Raw genomic sequence first — 22,852 nt, forward strand, 5'->3', positions numbered from 1 at the left:
TAACATCAGCCACACTATCAGAGGCTCGTTCACCTGCACATCCACCAATGTGATATATGCCATCATGTGCCAGCAATGCCCCTCTGCCATATACATTGGTCAAACTGGACAGTCTCTACGTAAAAGAATAAATGGACACAAATCAGATGTCAAGAATTATAACATTCATAAACCAGTCGGAGAACACTTCAATCTCTCTGGTCACGCAATCACAGACATGAAGGTCGCTATCTTAAAACAAAAAAACTTCAAATCCAGACTCCAGCGAGAAACTGCTGAATTGGAATTCATTTGCAAATTGGATACTATTAATTTAGGCTTAAATAGAGACTGGGAGTGGCTAAGTCATTATGCAAGGTAGCCTGTTTCCTCTTGTTTTTTCCTAACCCCCCCCAGATGTTCTGGTTTAACTTGGATTTAAACTTGAAGAGTGGTCAGTTTGGATGAGCTATTACCAGCAGGAGAGTGAGTTTGTGTGTGTATGGGGGTGGGGGGATGTGAGAAAACCTGGATTTGTGCAGGAAATAGCTCAACTTGATTGTCATGCACATTGTGTAAAGAGTTGTCACTTTGGATGGGCTATCACCAGCAGGAGAGTGAATTTGTGTGGGGGGGTGGAGGGTGAGAAAACCTGGATTTGTGCTGGAAATGGCCCACCTGATGATCACTTTAGATAAGCTATTGCCAGCAGGACAGTGGGGTGGGAGGAGGTATTGGTTCATATTCTCTGTGTATATATAAAGCCTGCTGCAGTTTCCACGATATGCATCTGAGGAAGTGAGCTGTAGCTCACGAAAGCTTATGCTCTAATAAATTGGTTAGTCTCTAAGGTGCCACAAGTACTCCTTTTCTTATTGTAAGGAGAGTGATCACTTTAGATAAGCTATTACCAGCAGGAGAGTGGGGTGGGAGGAGGTATTTTTTCATGCTTTGTGTGTATATAATAAGATCTTCTACACTTTCCACAGTATGCATCCGACGAAGTGAGCTGTAGCTTACAAAAGCTTATGCTCAAATAAATTGGTTAGTCTCTAAGGTGCCACAAGTACTCCTTTTCTTTTTGCGAATACAGACTAACACAGCTGTTACTCTGAAACAGATTTGCAGCTTCCCACTTGTTACATTTCACCCAGTAGATGATGAAAGCAGACTGGTCAGTTTTACTTTTCGGTTTTCATTGGTAGCACAATTGCTACCAGTTTGCAAACACGGACAAAGGGTTTAAATCCCATCACAAGAATTGCTTTCATTTAGATCATGAAAGCATCGATATCAATTTATTTTAATGTATCTTACACAAAGATTAAAAGTTGGGAACTAAACCATGTCCCTTTAATTGGGAAAGGTAAGAAGAGAAGGGAAATGAGTCCTATTCACATTCCCACAAGCCTTTTTGACAAGATGCTCTTGGTTATTACACTGGTAAAGATATGGACAGCACCACTTATTAATTTCTCTCCTTTCCTCTTGTTGGATCATTTCCACTGAGAACTCAGCAAAAGCAGAAGAGCCTATTCAGTGTACACTATAGATAATATGGGGGAGTTTTGCATGGGCATGAATGATGGTATTGCACCCAAAAAAAACCTCTGTGATAGATACAATATATATTTCATTCCTAAGTCTTAAGTAGTGTCATGACCCCCTAATCACCAACTGAAGTTCAGGACTAAATCAAACCTGGACCAGCACCAAATAAAATACTGCAAGATCAAGGGAACAGCGAGCATTTTAATGTTAGCGCTCATAATCCTTCATAGCTAGAAATAATGGTTTAGACTGCTGGAAAGCAAAGAATCCCAGTTTTCCAGGGAAATAAAACATCCGTTTCAGCAAACAAGACATGCTAACTATTAAGTCATTCCAGTGATCCTACTTCAACCTAACAGCTATCTAGTACAGCCAGACACCATAGCATTATACCATGCATATGCCTTGAATCGCAGTTTAAGGAATAAAAACCCATGGTCGCTTTCTAAAAGTTGTACGATATTAGCTGCTAAAATCACGTTGCAATTAAAGTAGGGAAGATAAAAGCAAGATGGTATTCTGAATTTTGTGATTCTAGCATCTCCATATCTTGCAATCTGCCAGGGTTAAGATCAGTGGGTCAGTACAAATGCTTTCAGGACCAGTTAGCTATTCCAAGACCTGGTCCTGGACCAAGGATCAGCAAATCCCTGCTAGTACTATTAAGAATATGTATTATAAATTGGATTTACGGATTTCCCCCCCAGGAATTTCTTGCATCGCCCCTAGAGGATAAAAAGACAACAGTTGCTCAGGTGAATTATGGGGGAAAGGTGAAGGGGAGGTTGGTTCATCTTCTTTTGGCCCATCTGTCATTGGCCACTGTCAGAGACATGATACCAGACCAAACAGTCTGTTCTAGTATAACCATCCTTGTGATGCTTGATCAGCATAACAATCCAGGCACTGCTGGCAACAAGAGACTTCAGCAGACTTCACAGCACAAGCCTGGCTCCCTCCCCAGCCAAAGAGCAAAGTTCTGCAGAACCAAAGTCAGCATTTGTCAATTTCACCTCATTCAAAGGCAAGAGCAACATCTGGAAAACACTGAAGGTTGTTATGCAAGTGCCTCGAGAAGCCAAGAGGAGTGAAAGAGGAGTGAAAGGGAGGATATACAGGTGAAAGGGGAGGAGGGAACATGGATACCAGTGTAAGTGGTCTTTACCTGCTCTGGCTAGCATCTCAAACTCGGACACAGTCTCACTCAGAGGCTGCATACCTTTAGTGGTTGCCTCGCTAAACGAGAACTCCTGGCTTTCGTTCTGGGTCACCTGGGTCAGTGCCTCAGTGCTGCTTGCCCGGGATGGCTTGAGAAACACCTTGGGCTCGATGTCCAGCTCAAACTGTTGAAAAACCATTGGAATGAAAGTAGCATTAGTGCTCATTTCGATTCTGGGCTTCCAAGCCCCTCCCCCATCCAGTTAACAAGTCAAACACTGAAACATGAGGAGGAAAAGACAGACACAAAACCCAACCTTTGCAAGCATTCCGTCAGGTCTGAAAACAAACGGAGCTTTGGACTTACAAGAAATGGCAGGTTCTTGTGGGACTACACCAGCCTGGCGCGTTCAGGGTAATTACCCTCTTACACGTGGCAGAGTCCCAGTAGATTTCAAGACAGACTGAGCTGCATAATGTTGACAGCCTGCTCGATCACTGACAAACAAACTGCCAAAATGGCGATCGGGCAGCACAAGATCATTGCTGATCACATTTCTGAACCTGAGATGGCTGCACCAGTGAACCAGAACAGCAGAGTAGGAGATCCCAAAGTGAAGGGCCCCACAGATTAAAGACTTTAAAAGCCAGGAGGGTAAGGGGAGTGAAGTTACAGAGACTGTATTTAGTTACTAGCATTCATGTATGTGAGCCAGCTATGTGGAGGTGACAGCCAATGCTAAATTGGAGAAGTGCCATGAACTGCACAGGTACATTAAATTTATCAATATATCTATGGCTGCGTCACCATAATCCACCACCCCAAGTTTTATTCTAACACAGCAAATCCCTTTAGAGCATCAAACAGCTTCCAGATTTTTATCTGAACCCACCAGAGGGAATATTTCTCTCTCCTCCCTTTATGCTTTGATTCCCCGCACAAAGCTAGCCCTAGCCTGGAAAGGCCAAGATTCAGTCCTGGACTAATATCGGCTTTTCTGTGCCTAAAAACGTCACAGCTTTTCCGTCTGGTGTGTTGTAGCCCAGCAGACTAAAAAACCAGATCTTTCTACCACTGGAAAGGGGACACGCAAGCTGGTGAGCTGATCAATCAGCCGGGCAAGGGGCAGTCATGTTGCAAACAATGGCACAGCTCCAGTCCTCTTCATAGAACTCTTTTTATTAACAAACATTCAGAGCACGTTGCCACCACCATCCAAACCTGTCTCACTGCCCTACAGCAGTTTAGCTCTTGTCCAGGCCTTTCACAAGCCTCCCCTGTTGAGGCTGCCCCAAAACCAGCTCCTGAAGGGGACTTCCTCTCAGGACTTCTGCCAGAGCCATTTCCCTGACCCTATCTCCTCTCTAGTCTCCTGCCTGAGTATGTAAGTTCCCCTTGGACACATGACTAGGAACAGGCATGTGGCCTACATACAGCTCCTTGGTGTAAGGGCCCCAAAGACCCACTGCCCTGTTACAAGAAGATTTCCCATGGGACTCAGCACTCCTCTCTAGCTCTGAAAGGGACCGAGTTTTCAGACTTTAAAGCAGAGGCATTTTTAGGTTCAGAATGGCCATTTTGGAGGTGGTATTTTCCACTTGTTAGTTTTAACTTCTTTTCCCCTCTGGGCCCTTTACTCATGGCATCTAATATCACCAGGCTTTACAGGCAGGGAGATACAAGAAATAGTCCCAATACAGCGATTAAAAACAAAACAAAACAAACCTCTAAAACATTCCTAAAAATAGTTTTTCTGTAATATGTGACACAGAGACTCATTCTCTGTGATGACGTGGTATAAAAGCTTTATTGGTATGAGTTTGGGAAGATCACATTACCCTCACACACACACGATGTGCTGGAAGAGGATGGCACTTATTGCAAACTGATGCGCACATCACTCCATGGTGAGGGGGGATCCAAAGAGAAGCAGAAAGCATTATGGCCACTGCTCAGGAAAATTTAGAACACCTGTGCATCTGAAACAAGCTATCCAATAGCGCAGTCCCGGGAAAGCCTATCAGCACTGCGTGCATGGTCTGTTTCTAAACAGCCTCCCCCCTGCTCACCACTTTCAAATGCACTTTTCAGTGCTTGAAAAAGAAGTGATGCAACAGATGTGCTGTTTGGGAAAGGACAGGCACAGGGCATTTTCTGTGATGGGCCTTCTGCTCTAGAAATCACATCTCCCACTGGGTCAATGGAGATGGAGTTTACCGGCCTCCAGTGTATGTTTAAAGGCCACTCTAGTCACACAAGTTTCTGCTTGAGGTGACATTTGGAGAGGTCAGAGGTTCTTTTTAAATTGAACTGATGAGGGGGACATGACAAGGGTGGGGCACAGGAATATTTCACTGGTACCAAGCCAATCTGTAAAGTTATTTCTATGCTCCCTGCAAGAAGACATCCCCAACTCTTTCCCAGGGAGCACATGGCTAGCCTTTACCTTGACAGAGCTGTTTTCAAACATCTCCACAGTCATTTCCTCCTCTTCTTCCTCCTCCTCCTCCTGCATAGACTCTATCACCATTCCCGGAAATTTCTCCACCTCGCAGAACTGCAGGAAGATGGGGGCTCGGCTGGAGTTGCGTTGTATTTCCACCCGTAGGATGCCATCGCGCGGCCACTTGTCCCGCACGTGCTCCAGGCAGTTAATGGGCGAACGGGAGAAGGCGATGTGAATGTAAGCCAGAATGAACAGCACAAAGAGAGCCTGAAACAGCAGGAAACAAGGGAGAGGTCATGAGTACAGGTTGGACCTTTTTAAACCTGATACTTTTACAAATTCACATGCTTTATAGATGTTTCTTGCTAACCAGTAAGATACCTGGATGTGTTTGGGCCAACAAAGACAGAAACAGCCAAGAACTTTGAAGCTTCCCAGTCTTGACAGTCTAAGCATCAAAATATTAACAGCTAAAGTTCCTGGAACCAGTTCATCTCTTCAGCTGGAGAAGGCAGGTCCAGGGAGTATTTTGCCATGAACCTGCATCAGCCTTTCTTGTCACACCTTGTAAAGCTGAGGCCTGTCTGCTGTGGGTAGACATTCAAGAGACTTCATCACACCTTTCACAGGAGTAGAAGTAGGCCCTGGTGTCCTTCCCCATTCACACCCTTGTTGCACAATGTGCTGTATGCTGGGTGACTGCCGCCCCAGAAGCAGCTGTATTTCAGCAGCCTTGTATGTATATTGTTTGGGTCTGTTCACATGCTACAGGGATCTAACATGTTACAAAACCAGGGCCCGATTCTGATCCAAAACAGTAGCATTTTACATTCACTTTGCACTGGTGTAAATGCTTGCACAAGGGGGCAGGGCAGTAGAGAATCAGGCACCCAGTCTTTCCTGACTAGGAGGCACAATATCAGTTCTACTAGCAACTGAGCTGGCAATAATGGTTACCAGAGAGTGGGTTGTAATAGCCATCTGATATGGTAGCAGAGGCCCGTTCAGAGAAAAACTGTCCTGGATACCTCTGGGAAGCACAGAGTTTAACTTCCTGTTTTTTCCCAAAAGTAACCTATCTTCAAAAAAAATGGACACCGCCCATTTACCTTTGGCTCTCCTCACCCCACTCTCTTGTGCTATTTTCAAATGCTTGTTTGTTGGCAAACAAGCCATCCCTTGCTAGACTTTCCCCTCTGACCCAGAAACTGGTTTCCAGTGGAAGGAATATACTGCATGAATCCACTGGGCCAGAATTTTCCAGGAAGTGTAACTCTAGTAATTAATTCTTGTGTATTTACTCCCAAGCCTCTAGAATTCAGTTTAATATTGACAAGGTGCTTGCTTCGGTTGGTGCCAACATATAATCTTTGCTCAGCAGATATCACAAGTCATGAGACAGTCATTGGAAATGTTTTAAAGGGACAGAGTCAGATAGTTTTAGGTCTTATTTCAAAGACTTTCATTAAACTTTTCTGTTAGTTCTTGTGATTTTTTTTTTTTTAAAGTTTCCAAGGACAGAGTCTGAATTTAAAATCATTTCCTTTCTACTTGTAGAAAACACTTCAGAGTCCTGCTAGTCAAAGGTAACTAGACAGTGAAATTGACCAGTCTGTTTTCATGCCCCATGCTGAATGAAGCTCGAAACAAAATACCAAACAGTGAAAAGTAAGCTAGATTTTTTTAAAGACACTTTTAACCTTAATAAACTAGGGCTCTGACAAGAGCAGATAAGGACATTTTTTAAATTACAATTTTTAATCTAATAATGATCCATTAACAGCAAAGTCCCAGAATTTACCAGGGTGAACACATTGGGCTAAGGGTACAGGTTTCACTAAGAAATCATCTTTGAGGAGTGCTAAACACTGCACATTTTCATTACTCCACACAATGTAATGAAAGGAATGGGGATGTATCCCAGGATCAATCAAATCCTGTAAGAACGTGACTGCGAACCAAGTATAGCTATCAGACTACACAAATCTTCCCAGATACAACTAGCCTGTCTCTGATTTCTGGCTTGGTAGAACTCCCCTACTGTATCTTACATATGCAGGACGATCTTAAGGTTTGTACTCAAGCTTCCTGGGATAGACTCTCTTTGGTGTGTGGCTGCTGTTCAGCTGCGTGCTTTTATTGTAAGGGACCTAAAAAAAGCCTCAACAGGAGAAGTATCTAGATTATTTGAGGTCTAGATCAGACAGTACCCAGCATTGCCAAGACAAAGTATTCAAAAATAATGAGTCAGACCGGCCCCAAAATCATGATATGTTAAAATAATGTATGTTAGGTTCTTATTTGCCTTCTGGGCTTTGAGCCTGTAAGGTGCTAATCAGTATACATTTCCAAGCGTTTCTCTGCAACCGTGAGATCTAATATTTGATCCAGCTTTAAAATGATGTCTATAAATATATCTACACCCAGCCCCAAGGCTGTTCCTTGTTTCTTCCCATGATTGCAGTTTAATACTGGGATCACCTTCTCCAGGGAGGGCATGAGGCAAACAATACTGAGTCTATTCCCTGGGCACTTCTCTGTGGATTTAACACACAGTTGAAAGTAAAAAATAAAAAAAAGTATTCAACCCCTTTAGATTGTATTTTGGTGCCATCAAGACCTTCAACAGGGAGCTGGTACCAAATTAAAGCAGGTAACACAGAACAGCTATACACTGAAAAAACATGCTCCAACTGGGGACATTTCTTGGACATGAAAGGTGGGTGTGTTGTACTTATTACAGGAAAACTGCCAGCTTAAAGAGTGTTTCTTTTTAATCTAGCTCCCCATAGCCCCAGCTGCTGCAGTTCCTACCACTGCCCCCTGCCACCTGACATCACCAGAGGTGAAGGAAGCAGGATTTCAGAAGGAGAGCTAAGATCTGAGGGAAGGATTAGTGACCGGATGGGGAAGTCAGGCATTTCTTCCTCAGCCCTTGCTTGTTTGAAGCCTGCAGCTAGAAACCTTTACTATTTCTTTGTAAACATCATCTGATGGTCAGATTTTTGTTGTTTGTTCCCTTTTTAATGTCCCTACAGCTCCAAAACACAGGCCAACTGATGAGAGACTGACAGATTCACTTTGATTATGCTTCTACAACTGATCCAAAGACAGGGAGAGGAGGTGTCCAGAAGAGGCGCTAAACATACACCCCCATCCCCACCTTCCAGGAAAGTTCTTCCATTGTTCTAACTGCAACTCAAAGCATTGAGAGGAAACAAGGAGTGGTCTTGGGGCTCTTATACACTCTTGCAAGCCATTAACAAGGTAGACCAGAAGATTCCCTCCTATGACCCTAGATCATCATTAGAGGGCTAAATGGGGGGGGGGGGAGAAGAGGGGGAGAGAGAAATAGATGATTTAAGCAACTTTCTGAGAAAATTCAAGATATTGAGGCTAAAAGCACAGTGAGACCCCCCCAAAAAAGGATATTTATGTGGACAAGAAACATATCTGCAGTTACACTGGTTAGAGTCTCTCTCACATATGGCACTAGTTAGCGTAAAAACATATAAGGTACCTCAACCCTTATTTTATAGGCTCTCTTTCGTTGTTGTTTGCGGAATTGTAGCCGTGCTGGTCCCAGGATTGAGACAGACCAGACGGGTGAGAATCTCTTTTACAGGACCAACTTCTATTGATGAAACAGACAAGCCTTCAAGCTCCATGGACTTAAGGAAGAGCTCTGTGGAACTCAGAAGCATGTATCTTTTACCAACATAAGTTGACACAATAGAAGATATTAACCTCACCCACCCTGCCTCTCAGAGTTAAGAAGAAATTTCACCCATGAGCAGCTAGTTATTGGCTCATGGAACATTATATCTAGGAGAGAATGTTTCCTTTTCTTTGCAGTTTAAATGCAAAGATTGTATGGTGACATTTTCACATATGTATGTTTCACTGAATTATGAAATGTCATTTCAGATCTTTGTACAACTGCCTTGAGGTTTCTGAACCTGAATACTGTTTCTTGCCCTTCTCTTGATTTTTAAATAAAACCCTTAAAGTTGGCATTAAGTAGGAAAGTATGTTTCATAAGCAATTTTTTTGACCATTGGACAGATAAAACTAGAATATCTGCAGCTGTGCACTGTTTATATAAAACTTGAAATGGTAAAATGTTAATTTTAAAAATAACCAGAAACTTATTAAAACTTCCAGTGTGTTAGAAGACTCCACCCATACGCACCAAGGCACAAATCCTGCTCCTACGGACTCCAATAGGACCAGGATTTGGCTCAAAATGCTGGCTGCATATTCCTTATGCCCTATACCATCAGTGATAGTATTAACAAATGTGTGCCACAGGAGAGCATTTCAGCCTTTGCCAACAGCAGTGGTGTCATGAAGACTGTGTGTTGAGGTTTTCAGGCAGAGGTGTTTTAGCCCCATATAAGACCTATATGAAAAGGCAGGATTGCCCCAGACCTCAGCTTCTCTAGCTTGACCAGATTCTTCCTGAATTTCATTCACCTAGGTCACTAGCTACCAGGGGAATTCACTGCATCGATAATGAAAGACAGTCTCTCTAATCCTACATGTCCACTGTTGAACGAAACCAAAATTAAGGGGAAAGGGAGGGGCCACTTTAGTTTTGTCTACACAGAGATTTTACAACCCCCTCCAAACCTTTCTAGAGAGTCATGTTTAAAACAAGTGGGCCTCTTGAGTAGTTAGAGCATGGCTGCAGATCTCAGCATAGACAGGGCCTTAATTATCTTTATTTAAAGGCGGATGAACCAATTGGTTTCATTTATACAACACCTGCTACGTAAGATGACAAATGGTACAGCTTTAGCTTTAGACAGTATTTCCAGATCATTTGTAGTTTTCTTTCCATTGAATTCTCTCTCATTTTAGAAAGCCAATACACGGCCTTTATTTAAGCCAAGATCAACACTGGCAAAGTTCACTTAAAACAAGCATTCCTGTGATTTGTTACAAGGTTAACTGACCAAACAGGGAAGGCAACGTGAGCTCAGGTAGGAAATGTTAGAGAAAGTCAGGAGATACCTACCTGCAGGCGATGGCTGTGCTGCGCGGACCATGCCAGCATAGCCACAAAGCCAGAACAATGCTGGCATAATGTCGTCAGCGTAGGCTGCATCTACACCACGTCAGGGGTTTTTTAGTTAAGTGTAGAAACACCACCGCCCTGAGTGACAGGAGATAGGTAAACAGAAGCATCTTCCACTGACCTAGCTGTGTCTATACTGAGAGTTAAGTAACCATAGCTATGTCATGCAGGGGTGTGGGTTTTATACAAGTAGTTATGCCAACCTAAATTTTAAGTGCAGACCAGGCCCAAGTCTCTGTTCAATCAGGTAGATACTAGCATCAGATTGGAAAGAGACATTCCTATATCAAGAATAAGACTGTAAACTCTCCAGAGCAGGGGTTGTCTCCACCCTGCATGATGGGGACCCAATCCCAACTGGGGCCTTTGGGCACAAACATAACTAGTAGTGAGATGAAAGAAACATCAAAGAAAGCACACACAACTTTGTCCAACCACAAGACCTGCTCAAACCTTTCAGTTTGTTCCTGGACCTCAGACACCAACACTAGTATGAAACACAATGTATGTCCTGCTGGAAACCATAGAAAAAAATATACAAGCTACATTTCTATAAATCCCTGCACACTAACACTACAGATCAAATGCCCAAAACACAGGCGAACTCTTACCAAATTCAGTAGTCAGCCATCAGACTGAAAGATCTAAGCCATGCTGGAAAGCCAAAAAAGGCCTAGCTCAATCATTTTGACAGAGTTGAAACTGAAACAGAAAATTCTCTCTTCACTATACAATACTTCCTCAAACTATTAGGAATAACAAATACTCCCCATTAAAGCACAAGAAAGACTGCACAACTTTATGAGACGTCAGAGGCACAAATAACCCCAAGACGAGGCAACCTCTCACCAAATCAGAAAGGGAGAGCAACAGCATTAACCTGTTACTACCATGTCACCAGCCCTAAATTCAGAACCTCAACATTCTGCATGAACTTCGTCATCATAATGTGGCAATAAAGTGATTGAAAATTAACTGAAGAAGCATTCTTCAGGCCAACATGCAAGTGAATGCATCGAGCAATCTCCTCTGATATTCTACAGCCTTCAGTGATCAGTTTTTTAACTTAATAGAAAACATGGCTCCTGCCTTCCATGATTCACAGGCAGAATCTTTCACCCCCAAACGCCTTCGACAGCTAGCATCAGAATGGATCTCAGCTCTTGATTTTTGAGACAGTATCCCTAGCTAGATCCTAAAATGATCCATAGTCCCAATATGAATGCCATGCACTTTGAACATCCCATTATGCAGCACTGACAAGAAGTTCTCCAGTCTAAAATTCTGGTTATTTCCAGCATGTTCACTGTAGATTAGTAATACTAAACTACCATTTCTCAATACTGTACTTTTCAGTGATCTACATTATATTGAAAACTAGAGGGTTTCAGTTTTCATTCACGGGGACTAATGTCAGTATTAATTAACAACAAACAATTGTTTGTGTGTGTCTCAGTTTTTCTGCTCAAGAGAGGTTTAAGTAATTCCAAGATGGGGCCTCTCCTACACACAGGCAACCAATCATGTCAATTAGATTGAAAAGCCTTGAGTGTAAAGCTTCAGCAAACATGACCTGAAAGCCACCGTGGAACACTTTCCATAGAATTGCAAGGGGGTTTATTGTTATGGTTATTAAAAAAATAATTTACTGTTACAAAAGATTTTTTTTAAATTCACACCAAACAAGTCACCCCACTAAAGGGATGGTTAGTGATTTACCATCCATAAAAAGGACACTTCAAGCTGGAGTCTCCCCTTTCAAAAATAGTCAAGAGATGCTTCTCAACTAGAGGAACAGCTATAAAGTCACATCAGAAGAAAGTGATATCACTACAGACTAATGGGTTTTTACCACCTTATTTTGGGGAACAATTCAGGGTGATGTTAACAGATACATTCAATAGCTTGCACAGCAGCTCTCCACCAAGAATGGAGAGCATTCTAGAATACAGCACCATAGCCGAGTTTTAGGGTTGTTTGCTCTCCAACTTCCTTAAGGTGCTTGATCATTGCGTAACACAACTAGTTCTAGCTACTCATTATCCTTGAGGTCCTCAGCTGGAGTAAACAGACTGGCAAAACTAGGCAGCTACACCATGGATTTGATTAAGAAGCTGTACGAAGACATCTTCAGCCAAAAGGGACCAAGAGATAAGGCTGAAGTTCATGCATACCAAAGCTCACCTAGACACAGGTTCTGCAACTCATTACATGCATGTAAACCTCGACAATCGAAGGAACCCCACTTAAGGCAATAGGGCTCTGTACAGGTACAGGAATTCACCCCTACACAATAAATGGCAGGATCATGCCTTACATCTATACCCAGACGGTTTAGCACTAGAGAGAGACAGCCAGCATCATACTACGTCCCTACTTAAAGAACATCTGCTTGAAACCTGGTCAATTAGTTAAAGCACTTTTATGTATGCCACTTGCCTCAGAGTCCCCGTTTTGTCTCTGAAAATTTAAGACTTCTTTTTAAAATCACTCCTATGGTAAAAGCAGGCTGTTTTGCACGTGTATGCATGGCTAGTTCAGCTACCCAGAGCTCTGCAACAGACGCTATCAGCTTGGCTACCACTCATCCAACGTAACAGTCTAGTAACAAGTCCCATCCCATTTCAAGATTTTAAGCGTGCCTTCAGTTAGTTACAGAAAAGGAAAAGGTTAAAGAGCCTGGCCATTCCCAAGAACAGCAGCTAAAGATACGGAGTGAAAATGTACCATTAGCACATTAAGGCCATTCTGTCATGATGCAACAGGCATTGATCTACACTTGGTATTACCGTCCTGATTGCTTTCCTTTTTTTAAAGCGACTAATGCTACTATAATGTAAGGTTTCAGCATGGTGGCCGTGTATATTATAATGTAAGTACACTGTTGTCCCTTAGAAACTAATTATTTTTTGTGAAATTTTTTTTTTAACGTTTAGCACTGGTAAAAAACACAAGCATAGATAGTAACAGCACATCCCTACCCAGATCTCCCTAACGTGCCTCATTTCCAATCTTCAACTTTGAGGAGCGAGAGGAGTTCAACCTCCATGGCCTATTTAAACTGTGGCCTCTCTGCAGAGATGCCCCCCAAGGGAGACCAATCAATACCAGCTGCGGTTGGCTAACAGAACCAAAAAGCACAGACAAGAGGATAAAGTAGTTTATAGTTTTCACACTTAGCAGGCTGAGGTAAGCTGTGTTTTTTAAACACATGATAAACTTTCCTCTCTTCACCTTTTTCCTAATGTGGACAACATCTATTTCTATCCACAACTGTCTTTCCAGAAACAAGGTTGAAAACACCAAATCGTTTCACATTGGCCACACAACCATCAGATGGACTAGAACCAGTGACCTAGATATGAAAGAACGAGGAGTACTTGTGGCACCTTAGAGACTAACAAATGTATCTGAGCATAAGCTTTTGTGGACTAAAGCCCACTTCATCAGATCCATGTAGTGGAAATCATTTGTATACATCCAGGAATATTCCTTCCAGATTTAACTTTGAAAAAATGATAGATAGTGTTTCCCATCCTTCTGGCTTCAATAAACCACTTTCTTAGAATAAGTTTAAATCTAGGAACTGTTAACAAGAGGACACAACAGAATCTCAGCAGCGCAAGGGAAGACTCCCAAACCGATATAAGGTTTTATAATCTATTCACTCAAGCTTTTGCCCAGAGCGAGAAATATGGAGGCATTTTGTGGAGAGAGACTATTTAGTCTGATATTTGTTGAGTTATTCCTTTTCCTCATACACGAGGTTAGAATGTGACAGATAAGCCAGCAGCTCTCCTGGGGAACGTTGGCAGCCACTGTGTCAAGTCATTAAAAACTAAAACAAAGCACAGACTGTAAGAGACAATGCTGCATCAGCAGGGAAGCAGACTGAATCTACAGGACATCTCCATTTCTAACAGCCATGATTCTATGACTGTAAGAGCACAGGAAAATGCCCTAACAACCCTTTCAATTTATTAAAGGGACCCTAAAGGGTACATTTATACTGCAGCTCGAAGCGAGCCTGAGCCCAGGTAGACAGACTCACACTAACTCTACTTTAGCTAGCATGCTAAAAATAACAGTGTGGAGACTGCAGCACAGGGACTAACAACCTGACTACAGACCTAGAGGGCTGAGCAGGTTTGTATTTGGGTGGCTAGCCCATGCCATGGCCTACAACAGCCACACCACTGTGCCTAGATTGAGTAGAGCTAGGGCATCTGTCTACCAAGACTCAGAGGCATGCTTCCAGCTGCAGTGTAGAATAACTATCACAATGGTTCATCCCTTCCTAATAAATAGAAAAAATACACCAGTTTAGTGGGAAAGTCTCTCTGGCTAGTATAGGTGGAGTTAGGTGACTGATCCTAGGGTAGCAGGAGATCTTTCCTGGGGGATAAGAATTGTTTGGAAGCAACTTGACTTAACTGCACAGGGGGGTGAAGAGTGGATAGAGAAAGTCCCTCCACTTCATACATACATGGCCCTGCCCCTCACCTTGAGAAGGACGAAGAACTCGAAGATGCGGCGGAACGAGGGTGGGAAGAGGCGGGCATAGGTTACAGCCATCTTGAAGAAAAGGGCATGGAAGAGGCGATCGCGCACATTAATCAGGGGGTTCTGGTTGAGGTTCGGGTTCCGTACCCCCCGGTTGTTTCCACCAGCAGCCCCACCACCCCCGTTGTTGTTCATTGGGTGATTGTGATTGTTCGCATTGGGCTGATTCTCCGACATCCTGATCCTCTGGGGGTGGGGGAGCGTCAATGGGAGAGGCTACTTTCTTCCCGTGAGGAAGGCGCTCGGGAAGAGAACTCTGGGGGGCGCTCTGTCCCCCCGGGTTTAGCCCTTTTGGTGGGGTGGGAGGAGAGGGAAGGAAAAAGGCAGCTGTGCCTCTCAGGGGGGAGTGTCTACCCTCTCAAAGTCTAAGGCAGTCTCCCTGGGGGTGGGTGGATCAGCGCCCCTTTGCGCTGGGGGAATGGGACGCCCGGCAGAGGGACCTGTGTGCTAGGGGGAAAATCGCTGCTGTTTCTGCCAGGGGGGGGGGAAGGGACTCGAGGGCTAGCCCCAGGAGGCTCACACCTCGGCACAGTCCGGGGAGGGGGGGACCCCTTGGGGCGGGGGGGTCACTAGCTCCCCCTTGGGGGCGGGGCGCTGTTCCCCTGCAGGATGCGGGGGGCAGTCTGTCCCCTGGGGCTCGGGGTGCTGCCCCTGGGGGCGGCCCAGCCCGCTATGAGGGGCCGCGGGGGGGGGGGGGGGACTCAGCCCCGGGTCGGGGGGCGCTCAGGCCTGGCGGGAGCCCTTCTCGCGGCAGGCTCGGGAGCGTGACCCCCCGGGCGGGGGGGGGGGGGCGCTGGGGCCGCGCTACCAGCCGCGGCGGGGCCGGGGCAGGCCCGGGGCGGGACGCGGCTCCTGGGCCGGCCCAGCGGCCATGGGGGCCCCGCTCCGCCCTGCCTCCCTCGCCGTGCCCAGGGGCCTCCTCACGCGCCCGGCCACGCTCCGCGTCTCACTGCCGCGGGGCCAGAGGTGCCGCCGCCGCCGCCATCTTCTTCCCCCTCCTGCCCCGGCCCGGACGCTACTCAACAACAACGAGCGGGCGAGGCCCAAGAGAGGCGGCTTAACAGGGAACGCTGGGACAGTGGCGGGCGAGAGAGGCCGGGCCTTTCCGGCCTTATTTGTGTATTCAAATAAGCCGCTCTGCTTCCCGTCGTGCACCGCGAAACGGGACTGGTACAAAAATGTAAAGGTATTCAGAGAATGAGCATACAAAAGCGCCGCCCAACCTGTCAGACCCCGGTTGTTGCCTTCTCTAATTATTAACGCGTCCCTCTGTACCAAAAATATTGTTCACCCTAACTTGTAAATAAGAGTATTTCCAGAGGTTTAAATAGGAACGTGGTCGGGTTCAAATTTGTGCTCGCTTCGGCAGCACATATACTAAAATTGGAACGATACAGAGAAGATTAGCATGGCCCCTGCGCAAGGATGACACGCAAATTCGTGAAGCGTTCCATATTTTTGGTGAACGCCTGGCTGGGCTCGAGCCAGGTAGGGGTGACTCCCCCCCCTCATGGCAGAGACCCACCACTGAATCCACAGCCACGCCCTGTGGCCACAGAAGCCTGCAGTGGGCGCAGTGGCAGCCGCCCTCGGGGAACCTTTTACCATCCTAAGCTCAGCGCGGAGCACAAGGGGCTGCAGGGGGGAAAGTCGCACCGTGGGCGCGGTCCAAAGGTCCTGCCCAGCCACCGCACCATGACAAGGCCACAGTGGGGCGGACCAATGGGCCGTCTAGCCCAATATCCCGGCTCTGGGAGGTCAGCGCCAGATGCTTGCAGAGGGAAATGAGCCGAACAGGGCAATTATCAAGTGAGCCATTCCACGCCATCCAGTCCCAGCTTCTGACAGTCAGCGGTTTAGGGACACCCGGCGCATGGGTTGTGTCCCTGACCATCCTGGCTAACAGCTATTGCTGGACCTAGCCCCCAGGAACACATCTGATTCTTTTGTGAACCCAGTTCTACTTTGGGCCTTCACAAAATCCCCTGGCAATGAGTTCCACAGGTTGCCTGTGCGTTTTGTTCTTATGGGCCTTGCAGGAGGCGCATGGATTGAACTAGAACAAGGTGTTGGCTTGGCAAACAGAATGGGCACGCCATGCTCACAGCTGGCCTTACCGATGCTAGGGAATGTTACCAAACACCTTCCCCAGTGGCTGCTCCCGCTGGCTCAGCTGCAGCGGCAGGAAGCCCACATTTAGCCAAGACGCTGGCAGCTGCCAGCATATTTACTGCCTGCTCGTACGCTCAGCTGTCCCAGTGGCTAAAACGGGTCGGCAACCTTTCAGAAGTGGGGTGTCGCGTCTTCATTGATTCACTCTAAGCTAAGGTTTCGCGTGCCAGTGATAAATTTTAACGTTTTTTTAGACAGTCTCTTTCTATAAGTCTATAATATGTAACTAAACTATTGTTGTATGCAAAGAAAATAAGATCTTTAAAATGTTTAAGAAGCTTCACTGAAAATTAAATTAAAATGCAGAGCCCGCCGGGCCACTGGCCAGGACCCAGGCAGTGTGAGTGCCCCTGACAATCAGCTCGCAGGCCATAGGTTGCCTGCCCCTGGTCTAAAACGGCTGGTGCTTGGGCCACGTGCCCCCCAGCAGCACAGCACCGTGGCCCTAGACCCAACACGGAAAACGTGGCACTGTTGGTAAACACACTGGAAGAGCCCTGCGCCCACAGGCAGCGGTGCAGGATCTGCTGTTGTATGAAAACAGGCTCCCGGGGAGGAAGCAATGTTCTACCCCGAGCTGAGCAGCAGCCGGCAAGGAGCAGAGACGCCCACCGGGCAACACGCCAGCTCCGAGCTGCCCTTTAGCTATGGTTGTTGGTGTCTGGCAGCGTTATCACTTTAAGTCCCAGCAATGCCTGTATTTTTTTCATTCATCTTTTGGAACCCATCCAGGGCCCACACATTAAAAATCACTCAGGCTGGCTAGCTACTGCTTCTGGCCCCTTGTTAAAACAGGCTTCCCAGGACCCCCAGCACACCACACACAGCAATGGATGAACATCACAATCTCCCCAGTGAGATGGGTCCCTGCCACGATCATCCCATCCCTTGTGGCCCCAAAGGCATTTAAAAAACCCAGCACCGCTTCCCCCCTCCGCGTCTGGCGAACTCCCTCTTCCAGAATCCACATCTGTTTAACTTCCCCCCGGACCTATGTCTGATCAAACTACTGTCCCCCATGTCTGGTTAAACTCCCTGATCCTGGGAGATTTATCTGGGATCACAGCTGTCTTCAGTGCTCTGGCTAGATGCAAATCACAAAGCACCAGGTTACAGCCAAGGATACCCCAGAGGCAGGCTGACCCCTTTCAGGAGCTAAATATGGCAGCAGGTGCTATGCATTAACCACCTGATTACACTTGAGGGTCCCAGGGAGGCCGCCCCATCCCTAAATCAGCCACTAGTCTGCAGCTGCTTGGGCTGGGTGTGGTCTGTGGGATGATTCGCTCCAGCTGTCTGAGTGGCCAGGGAAAGGGAAGCTGGACAGGGGCCAATACCCCCACCCAGCAGTGAAACAGGAGCTGCCCTGCCGAGGGGGGTGGGGCAGCAGGAAAAACCACCTCTGTTGACACCTCAAAAATCTTGCTCCCCTTAATTAGACTCTGCTTGCAAATAAGTCATTGACATGTGGGCCCTTCCCATGCCTGGCCAGGTGGCTCTCTCTGCTTCACCACTGATTCTCACAGTGTCCTCATCCCACCTAGGTGCACTAGACAGTGGTTCTCAAGCCCTCTTTCAGGTCCTTTGATATAAGTGACAAAGAAATCAGCAGCTCTCTTGGCTCGGCATTGGCAACTGTGGAAAGGCACCTTGCAACTACAGAGCCCTTCTGAGCTCCAGTGCGGGCCAACTGGTTTCTCTGTGGCAACTCAACATCCCACCTGGTCCTGATGGAGAGCTGGGCCCAAGATGCTGTCTGCAAGGCGTCCAGCCTTGCTGCTCCCTTCAGTCCCAAGCCCAGGAAGAACCAACTGCGGTGACTTGAGAATAACTTTCAAACCCTTCAGCAAAATAATTGTAACTTGTTTTAGACCTTTCATAAATAACCACGACATGCTTTTGAAGCAATTTGTGCGATTTGGCTTGATGGGTTCACCCCACAGGGCGCTCTTCCAGGCCTCATTCCTTCAAAGCAAAATCTAGCCATTGAATTGAAGCAGGAGCCCAGATGGCATTGCCTAGAACCCCTTTTGCCCTCTTCAGTGGCCAGAAGGAAGGGAAAAAAGCAGGACTGCCTGTGTGTTAGTCCCCTGTTTCTTATACCAGAGTATGCGCTAAGGATTCTCATTCTGTCAATGCCATCAGTGACAGCGGAACTATGGGGGACATGGGGCTGGAGCCGTGGGTAACTGTGTTACTGTTCACACGGCTGTTGGGGTGAGGCCACTGAGCAGTGGTTCTCAACCAGGGGTCCGACACCCACTTCGAAGCTGCGAGCAGGTTTCAGGGAGGCCGCCAAGCAGGGCTGGCATTAGACCTGCTGGGCCCCAGGGCAGAAAGCTGAAGCCCCCCACCACCTGGGTGGAAGCCCGGGGGGCCAAGTCCTGCCACCCGGGGCTGAAGCCTGAGCAACTTAGCTTCGTAGGGCCCCCTGTGGCGCGGGGCGCCGGGGCAATGGCCCTGCTTGCTGCCCCCTAATGCCGGCCCTGGCTTTTGTCTGCAGAAACCAGTTGTTGTGGCACAGGGGGGCCGTGGAGTTTTTATAGCATGTTGCGGGGGGGCTCAGTAAGACAAAGGTTGAGAACTCCAGGTCCAGAGAGCTCGGATGGGACGACTGGACCGCAGAAGGAGGCAGCTGTAGAGCAATAAGGGACGGCTGGTGACTTATCAGCGATAAGCCAACTCCTGCCAGTAGCTAGCCGGGTTCTTTTCGATGAGTTCACTCTTCAGAAGACGCCCCCTTCTCCCAGGTGAGAAGAATGCCAGGCTCTCCGCTGACCCGCAGCAGCACCGGTCTGCATGGGACTGAGCTGGAGCAGGAATAGCCACCATGCACCTTCAGGTTAGCTCAGGGGCCAGGGCAGGACTGGAACAGCAGTTTTGACATGCTCCCATGCCCACCCACTGCTAACCCGTGGCACGAGGGCTCAAGGCGGAGGCTGGCTGGCTGGGCTTACAAGCCGAAACATCTGTCAGAAAGCACCGTTGGCCCGCAGCAGCCCCCCACACCTCTTGTGCAGTAACGCCACCTAGCCCCTTCAGCTTTAATCTTTGGCCACAGCGTGGTCCCGCTCTCACCTGATGTTGTCCGGAGCAAGGGGGCAGAGCTGCAGCCACCTGACTAATTTCAGTGCGGGGGCTCCAGTAAAAGTGGCTTCAGGAGCAGTAGCCCTGGTCCCTGCAGTGTCAGTATCCAGCCTGTGCAGCTGCCCGTCTATTGCTCCTGTGCTGGGACGCACTACTTACTAGAGAAGGGGCGCCCATGGGTGAGGTTACCTTGCCCAGCAGAGGCGCCTGGAGACATACACGAGCCCAGAATTCCTCCGGTCGTACCTGTGCCTAAGTGCTGACTCGCGACTGTATTCAAACCCGGGCCCCCTGGCTGAGCGGGCGGAATGACTCCATGACACTGTTATGCGTATAAGAAGCACTCGGGATTTTTTTTCAGGGGAAAAGGCAATACGCTGCGTTTACTGAAGATACAACAATTAACATATGCATTCAATCACACACACACACACAAAATCCCGCCAGTCGACGTGATAGTTACCAGTCTAGAGTCCGGATCAATCTAGTGGCCAGCTAGGTGGATCATGGGTAGGGAGGCGCCAGGGTCCTTCAGTCGCAACACGATGCTCTTGGGAAATCGTGGCAGGATGAATCCAAAGTGTCATGGCAAGGCGCCCTGTTTATATAGTGATCTTTTTTTTTTTAATTGGGACCAATGAGTTTTGCACCATTGTGCTGTGATTAATTGTTGTTTGACGAGTGCTTGTTTTTTTAAATTGTTTTTATTTTTTATGACAGCTATATTGTTCCTATTGTTAGGTGCCTGTTTATTTTTTAGAGTTGTCAATTTGTCCTTTTCTGACATTTTAATAGGGGTGTGTTGCAGCCTCCTGGAGCCTGGCGTCTGTTTCTGGTTTTTCTCTTGTACATCTGGCTTAGCGATGGCCTTCACACTTCTTTTTTTACACATACCTTCCTTATTTACACACAAAACAGAATTAATTTACACAGAACATTTTAAACCGGAACATCAAGCTGCGATGCACAAGAAAACCATCACAGCATTCTTTTACTTATTTTAAAATGCTAAACCTACAACAAAGCAGTGGCCGTAAAACCTCTGTAGCTGCCTTGAAATCAACCCAGACACCGATTCCGGCTGCTGTGTCTTTACTAAATGGCCCGTTAGGCCGTTCCTTTTTGCTATTTAAAGAGGGTGGCTGGCAGAATATAATTAAATCAGACACCAAGACATTTAATACATGCTACATTCTTCTTTTTTTTTATTTTTTATTTTAAATGGTACACAAGTCAAACATAAAATTTTACTACGACAACACAAGGTCTGTACGAGGACAGACGTCCCTGCCGGCGACTCCCTGTTAGCCCGCGCTGAGGACAACCTCCCGGGGCCTTCCAGGAGCGACAGTCCTGTGGCCTGACTGCAGAAACGGGCTGCCATATTGAAAGCAAGGACAGGCTGAAGCCAAGGTGTGTGGCTGAACATGCCCTGCCCTGGGGCGTGGTACGAAGCTGTGTTGTGTTGATCCAGGCTGTTTGTGTTGCTACTGGTGCCGTGGCCTTGGAGCTCCAGCCAAGCCTGCGGGTGTTCAGCAGGAGGGCGGGCAGAGCAGCCCATGGAGGGCAGGAAGAAAGCCCCGGGGATCGTCTGTTCATCCGGGTGCCCGCAGACATGGGGGGCCCGCCCCCCAAAGCAGTGCGGGAGGCCTCAAAGGGGCCGTGCCTGACGGCTGCACCATCACACGCTGCACCAAGCCTCGATCATTAGCCGATGCATGTGGACAGTGGACAGTGGACCTAGGGGTGACAGTGGACGAGAAGCTGGATATGAGTCAGCAGTGTGCCCTTGTTGCCAAGAAGGCCAATGGCATTTTGGGATGTACAAGTAGGGGCAGAGCGAGCAGATCGAGGGACGTGATCGTTCCCCTCTATTCGACATTGGTGAGGCCTCATCTGGAGTACTGTGTCCAGTTTTGGGCCCCACACTACAAGAAGGATGTGGATAAATTGGAGAGAGTCCAGCGAAGGGCAACAAAAAGGATTAGGGGTCTGGAACACATGACTTATGAGGAGAGGCTGAGGGAGCTGGGATTGTTTAGTCTGCAGAAGAGAAGAATGAGGGGGGATTTGATAGCTGCTTTCAACTACCTGAAAGGGGGTTCCAGAGGATGATTCTAGACTATTCTCAGTGGTAGAAGAGGACAGGACAAGGAGTAATGGTCTCAAGTTGCAGTGGGGGAGGTTTAGGTTGGATATTAGGAAAAACTTTTTCACTAGGAGGGTGGTGAAACACTGGAATGCGTTACCTAGGGAGGTGGTGGAATCTCCTTCCATAGAAGTTTTTAAGGTCAGGCTTGACAAAGCCCTGGCTGGGATGATTTAATTGGGGATTGGTCCTGCTTTGAGCAGGGGGTGGGACTAGATGACCTCCTGAGGTCCCTTCCAACCCTGATATTCTATGATTCTATGATTCTATGACACCGCTCCAGCTCCCCCCACAAAAGCCAGATTGGGCGTCCCCGGACCCCTCACGCCCTGCCCCAAAGAGCCCCTCTGCACGCAAGCCCATCGGCCGTGTGGGAACGTGCCCCACCTGGCAAGAGAGAAACTGGCTGCAGCCACGAAGTCTACGGCCAACCTTTCAGAGGAGGCATTGAGACCCTGCCCCTGTCTGTCGCCAATACAGACCAGCATCGGCCTGCCTGCTCCAGGACACCAAAGTCCTCTAAGTATTATATTGTCCAGAGGCTCAGAAGCCTATTGGCTGTTCTGGGCCCCTGGTCAAAGCAAATACCTCCTTGACCTGTGCAAAACCGATATCCTTGCCATGGCTGTGGCAGCTGGTTTGCGGCAGCCAGTGCTGAGCCCAGCG

The 22,852-nt window shown here is 47.3% G+C and overlaps 2 protein-coding genes and 1 non-coding gene across 6 annotated transcripts in view; 2 read left to right on the forward strand and 1 right to left on the reverse strand.

Annotated features, from left to right (window-relative positions):
• The window catches only part of GRIN3B (glutamate ionotropic receptor NMDA type subunit 3B), a 47,856-nt gene extending 39,415 nt beyond the window's left edge, over positions 1–8,441 (forward strand). The window contains exon 10 of the mRNA XM_073324559.1: positions 8,174–8,441. Within this exon, the coding sequence (XP_073180660.1) occupies positions 8,174–8,195 (22 nt within the window). The 3' untranslated portion in view covers positions 8,196–8,441. The remainder of the gene's footprint in view (positions 1–8,173) is intronic.
• Positions 1–15,809, reverse strand: part of TMEM259 (transmembrane protein 259) — a 32,445-nt gene extending 16,636 nt beyond the window's left edge. For 2 of the 4 annotated variants that reach the window (XR_012156230.1, XM_073324562.1), the window contains exons 1-3: positions 14,719–15,809; positions 5,136–5,402; positions 2,696–2,873 (exon numbers count right to left, since the gene is read on the reverse strand). Coding sequence is in view for 3 of the 4 variants with exons in the window: in XM_073324562.1 (XP_073180663.1) it covers positions 2,696–2,873; positions 5,136–5,402; positions 14,719–14,955 (682 nt within the window). In the remaining variant the exon portion in view is untranslated. Of the gene's footprint in view, positions 1–2,695; positions 2,874–5,135; positions 5,403–5,516; positions 5,723–14,718 lie in introns of all 4 variants that reach the window. The other 2 variants (XM_073324564.1, XM_073324563.1) reach the window with 2 other exon arrangements.
• A 322-nt stretch (positions 15,810–16,131) lies between these two features.
• On the forward strand, positions 16,132–16,238 carry LOC140903430 (U6 spliceosomal RNA). The gene has a single exon (XR_012156247.1). It is a non-coding gene; the product is annotated as a U6 spliceosomal RNA (small nuclear RNA).
• Positions 16,239–22,852: the final 6,614 nt, after the last annotated feature.

This window comes from Lepidochelys kempii, chromosome 25 (assembly GCF_965140265.1).
Source record: "Lepidochelys kempii isolate rLepKem1 chromosome 25, rLepKem1.hap2, whole genome shotgun sequence".
NCBI classification, from domain to species: domain Eukaryota; kingdom Metazoa; phylum Chordata; order Testudines; family Cheloniidae; genus Lepidochelys; species Lepidochelys kempii.